This window comes from Capricornis sumatraensis, chromosome 5, assembly GCF_032405125.1.
Source record: "Capricornis sumatraensis isolate serow.1 chromosome 5, serow.2, whole genome shotgun sequence".
In the NCBI taxonomy this organism is placed as follows: domain Eukaryota; kingdom Metazoa; phylum Chordata; class Mammalia; order Artiodactyla; family Bovidae; genus Capricornis; species Capricornis sumatraensis.
In genome coordinates, this window is record NC_091073.1 from 111427724 (window position 1) to 111433541 (window position 5818).

At 40.6% G+C, this 5818-nt stretch overlaps 1 protein-coding gene across 1 annotated transcript; it reads left to right on the forward strand.

Moving 5' to 3' along the window:
- The first annotated feature begins 4404 nt into the window (after positions 1 to 4404).
- On the forward strand, positions 4405 to 5337 carry LOC138079952 (olfactory receptor 2A14-like). The gene has a single exon (XM_068972756.1). It carries the CDS (start codon positions 4405 to 4407, stop codon positions 5335 to 5337), a length of 933 nt encoding a protein of 310 aa, XP_068828857.1.
- The last annotated feature ends 481 nt before the right edge of the window (positions 5338 to 5818 follow it).

Sequence of the window (5818 nt, forward strand, 5' to 3'; positions counted from 1 at the left end):
TCTCATCCTCGGTCGTCCCCTTCTCCTGCCCCCAATTCCTTCCAGCATCAGAGTCTTTTCCAATGAGTCAACTCTTCGCATGAGGTGGCCAAAGTACTGGAGCTTCAGCTTTAGCATCAGTCCTTCCAAAGAAATCCCAGGGTATTAAGCGTCTTGTTTGAGTTAACTAACTGAAATTTTCAACTCTCCTATGAGATGGGGGAATTGAGGAATGGAGAGATACAGAGGGGTACAAGATTTGCCTGCCAAAGTTTTGAGTAGGTCCCAGATAGTCAGGCCAAGAATCCAAGTTTGTTTTTTTACATTATGCTATTCATGAGGATCAAGCTGAGTGGTGAAGTAAATGGTAAGTAATTTCTGAGTAAGTCAGAAGATTGCATAATCTGTTCTGCCCCAGAACTTTGACTTCGTCAGCCCCAGGGCACTCACTCTGAGAGAGTGATCAATAAAAACTTTTACTACAGGTCAGTGCAAAATATCCTAAACATGGCCTCCTTTCACTTCATAAGGTTTACTCTCTTTCTCGCGTTGGTATATTTGGTATAGCTGAGCTGCATTTTGAGTTTTAAAACCTGTATTTTCTCCTTCATTCCAAGAGTGAGGCTACTTTAAAGATTCTTATATTTCTTTAAAATCCTTTTTAACTTAAAAATCAGCATATAAAACATCAATACAAATGGAATTAAAATCGTATGTTTTCTTACTTAAACATAACCAAAAAGGAAAGCAAGTGTGGAGGACTTTACAATATCATGATTGATATCATTAATTACCAATCCCAATAATTTAGATTCTCCTTGAGTTTTGTGCTGTCTTTAATACTGTTAGTATCTGCTGACATCTGATAAACTCCTACTGTGTGCCAGCTAATGCTGTTTATTCTTCACATCAGCCCTTTAGACCCTGCTCTCACCAGCTTCCAGATGAAAACAATGAGGCTGAGAATCAGTGACTCAGGGCCACCTGGTTCCCCTGCAGAGTGGAGATGGGTGTGATGGTCCGCCTTCATCCTTATTTAGGGACCCTGGTCTTCTCAGTCCCTGCTGATTTTCCTGCTATGGGAGAACAAAGTGATGTATCCATGAAATGTTTTCCCTCATTCTGTGCAGGACAGCGCACTTTCCTTAAGGTGCAGCAGGGTGGACACTTAAAGGCCTCTTCATTTCAGGTGTCTCTTTTATCTGCCACAGGAGTTTTCTCAGAGGAAAGAAAAATCTGACTTCTTGAACTCTCATTTTAAAAATGCAAGAAATCATTGCATATTTAAAGGGCAGAAAATTGCTTTCTTTATTCTATTTTTTCTATCTTGTTCTCACAAAGGTCCCGATCATTAATAGTTTGAGCAGACAGCCACCACTGTAGAGCTGTCTCCTCATGACCTTTCTACAAAAGCGTAGAGTGCAGTTGACACCCAGTGTTGCATATGGTTTGTCTGGAGTTCATACATGATGAAAGAAGTATTTCCACTAAGAAATTTTTGCCTTCTTAATTATTGCTGACATTTGAAAATAATTCTTTTTCTAGGCTACTGGTTTCATTCAAAAATATTTTACCAAAATATTATATGTAAAACTCTATAATTGCAGACTGTTTGAATTATGAACTCAAACAATTCTAATCACTTGGGAAAAGGAGGCTAGTGACTTGCATATCTGATACTGAAGCATCTCTATGCCTGCCTCCCGAGGCTCCTTTTAGGTGCAGCAGGAACCCAGACATCACATCACAGCTGAGCCCACTCGGCTGCCTTGGTTGCTCCCCTAGGATCCATCTCAGGCCCTGACTCAGCCCGCTCTTCCTTCCTCTTCAAGCTCTTACCTACCTTCCCTTTCTGGAGATCTCCCACAACTCCTTTAAACATTCTTTTTGGAAAGAAATTTAGTTTTTCTAGCTTTCTGTGTTGTTATTAGCTCTTGTTGTTGAATTGTGTAGGACTCTTTGCAACCCCATGCACTGCAGCGCACCAGGCTTCCCTGTCCTTCACCATCTCCTGGAGCTTGCTCAGACTCACGTCCGTTGAGTCCGTGATGCCATCCCACCATCTCATCCTCTATCACCCTGTTCTCTTCTCCTGCCATCAGTCTTTTACAGCATCTGGGTCTTTTCCAATGAACCAGTTCTTTGCATCAGGGGCCACAGTAAACACAAGCCCATGAGACTTCTTCTAAATTTTGTTGTATCATTTTCTGTTACTGCTTTCGTTCCTTGCTTTCCTTGATGACAGAAATTGCTTACTCAAAAAGAGTCTTAAAAATTTACAAAATATCCATAATTCTGGAATTCTCAGGTAGTAAGAGCTCCCTGAACCTTCCTATTTAGCCTGAATCATAGACCTATTAATACAATATTGGATATGTCCCTAAAGTGCCAAATTCCATTCTGTCATTAAGTTTGTATCATCCAGAAAATTAGACAGTTTCCCATTTTGTATCTGCTGATTAGGAGTTCGATATATATCCTTTAACTGTGCTCTCTTTGCGTGAATTTTGAAATAAATCAATTAATAAAAACTAAAAATATATCAGCTAAAAATTAGTTAATAACATTTGCGTGACATGGTGAGATACTCACGGACTATAATTTGCTACCATTTCTTTGGCGATCCAGTAAAGTGTTGACCCTAGACTTTGGAATTAGTGTAATAGACCACCTCCTTCTAAAAGAAACACCAGATCCCTGTGGGATGAGACACAGAACTCACAGGCAGAGGGCAAATGTCTCTGGAATTTGCAATTTCATGGCAATGATCAATTATGTCAATATTTTTCTCCTGTGCAACTTCAAAGCAGTTCTTTTCTTGTGCTCCTCTTCACATTTAGGTGGATGTTGCAGTAATTTTCAACTTGATTTGAAATCTTTTTCTACTTTGACTCGTTGGAAGACCATGCTATTGATCAGGACAATTCAGAAAAAATATCTCGGTAAAAAAAAATGAGATTGAAATTTTCATTTCCTCTTTCCTGTCTTATGGTAACTATTTTTCAGTTAACGTAATAGGTGACTCATTTCCCCCATTTGAAACTCTAAGAATCGGCTCAGGTTTGACATTCCTGTTACAACTTCCTGAGTGCTGCTCTCAAATAAACAAGGAAAATGTGCAACTTTGCTTTTATATTACACAATAGAATTTTCAAATGTCTTTTTTTTTGGGTAATGCACATTTATTAAAAAACAAACAGTAACCATATAATATATTCAAAAGGTAAGTTCCCATATAATCCTACTCTCCAGAGATAATCAATGTACAGTTTCATGTTTAAATTACAGTTTTCCTGCATATATAAAAATAGACCCCAAAGACATTTTTGTATAAATATGTTAAATTTTGAAATATAAATCAAATCGTGTACACATGCTTTGACTTTATGTGGAAAATTTTTCATCGCCATATAAAATTCTATATTATCCTTTTAAATGGCTATATAATATTCTATTATTGGAGAAGGAAATGGCAACCCACTCCAGTGTTCTTGCCTGGAGAATCCGAGGGACAGAGAAGCCTGGTGGGCTGCTGTCTATGGGGTCGCATAGAGTCGGACACGACTGCAGTGACTTAGCAGCAATATTCTATTATAGAAATAACAAAATATTTAAATCCATTCCAACTTACAAATTTTATGTCAGTTCCAAATTGTTTAAAATATCAGTAAGAAAACAATGAATATTTACAACCTCTTTGTCACTATGGTTCAGGAACATTGGACTTTTTTTTTTTTTTCCTGTTCCTAGAACTCAACAAATCCTTTTTGCTCAGAATTTTGCCTTTGCTTATTCCTCTGCAAGGAACAATTTGCTTTAAGAAGTTATCAAATATTTCTAAGAACTTCAAATCTGAAATCAGTGGATAGAAAAGCAAGTGAGAAGGTAAAGGGATATGTAACCAAAAGCAACATGTAAAGAACAGGGGACCCTAATAACTTCATATCTTGGACCAAGAAGACAAGCAAGCCTAGAAAATAAAACTATCTCTTTTTAGAGATGGTTTGTCAGGGTTCTCTTTCTTCTAACTGCATTAATAATCAAGACTCATAGAGACTCATAGCCTTAAAGGGAAGCCAGAAAACTTGAGTTCTCCCAAACTTTGTATGTGTGCATGCAAATGTGTGTTCTGTTAGGTAGAGTATATAATAATGTATCCTAATACATTTTATTATCTATAATAAATGTTACATATATATATATGCTATTATTTCTGTGATACAAGGATAACTTTTTCTGATAAATATGAGCACACAGAATTAGTTTTAACAATATATCTAACAATAAATTGTAGGAAATCCATCCAAAGTAATACATTTCCAAATGCTTACTTTGGTATGCTCAGAAGGTATTTTGTGTCTTGATTTCCCTGCAGCTCTGACCTTCCTGTACCAGAGGGCTACTTCTCTGTCTCTACACAGGAGCATGGGAGGCAACCAGACACGGATCACAGAAGTCACCCTCCTGGGATTCCAGGTCGATTCAGCACTGGAGTTTTTCCTCTTTGGACTTTTCTCTCTCTTCTACACCCTCACCCTTCTGGGGAATGCAGTCATCCTGGGGCTTATATGCTTAGACTCAAGACTGCACACCCCCATGTACTTCTTCCTCTCACACTTGGCCATCATCGACATGTCCTATGCCTCCAACAATGTCCCCAAGATGCTGGCAAATCTTGTGAGTCAGAAAAGAACCATCTCCTTTGTTCCCTGCGTTATGCAGACATTCCTATATCTAGCTTTTGCTAACACAGAGTGCTTGATTTTGGTGGTGATGTCCTATGACAGGTATGTGGCCATCTGCCACCCCCTCCATTACGTTACCACCATGAGCTGGAGAGTGTGCACTGTCTTGGCCATCACATCCTGGGTGTTAAGCTTCCTCTTGGCTCTGGTCCACTTAGTTCTCTTTCTGAGGCTGCCCTTCTGTGGGCCTCATGAAATCAACCACTTCTTCTGTGAAATCCTGTCTGTCCTCAAGCTGGCCTGTGCTGACACCTGGCTCAACCAAGTTGTCATCTTTTTGGCCTGTGTTTTTATCTTACTGGGGCCCCTCTGCCTGGTGCTGGGCTCCTATGCGCGCATCCTGGCCACCATCCTGAGGATCCAGTCTGCTGAAGGCCGCAGGAAGGCCTTCTCCACCTGCTCCTCCCACCTCTGCGTGGTCGGGCTCTTCTTTGGCACTGCCATCGTCATGTACATGGCCCCCAAGTCCCGCCACCCTGAGGAGCAGCAGAAGATCCTTTCCCTGTTTTACAGTCTTTTCAACCCCATGCTGAACCCGTTGATCTACAGCTTGAGGAGCAAAGAGGTCAAGGATGCCTTTAGGAGAGTGCTGTGGAAGGACAGGCTAATGTGAAGAATATCAAAGGGCAACACGCAGGAGGAACTTTGTTCCCTCTGAAATATGGTGAATGCATGCTAAGTTGCTTCAGTTGTGTCTGACTCTAATCAACCCTATGGACAGTAGCCCGCCAGACTCCTCTGTCCATGAGATTCTCCAGGCAAGAATACTGGAATGGGTTGCGATGACTTCCTTCAGGGGATCTTCCCAATTCAGGGATCAAACCCAAGTCTCTTATGTCTCCTGCATTGGCAAGTGGGTTCTTTACCACTAGCACCACCTGTTAAGCCCCTGAAATATGGTAGGGGGCATTTTTTGCCTTTAGCTGTAATGCTACAATATTATAGCATATTATAGACCTAACTGGACTTTCCTTGTGGCTCAGCTGGTAAATATGCCTGCAATGTGGAAGACCTGGGTTTGATCCCTGGGTTGGGAGGATCTCCTGGAGAAGGGATACCCTACCCACTCCAGTATTCTGGCCTGGAGAAGTCCA

Coding starts and splice junctions, on each gene's coding strand:
- LOC138079952 (XM_068972756.1), top strand. CDS start 4,405: ATGGGAGGCAACCAGACACGGATCACAGAAGTCACCCTCCTGGGATTC.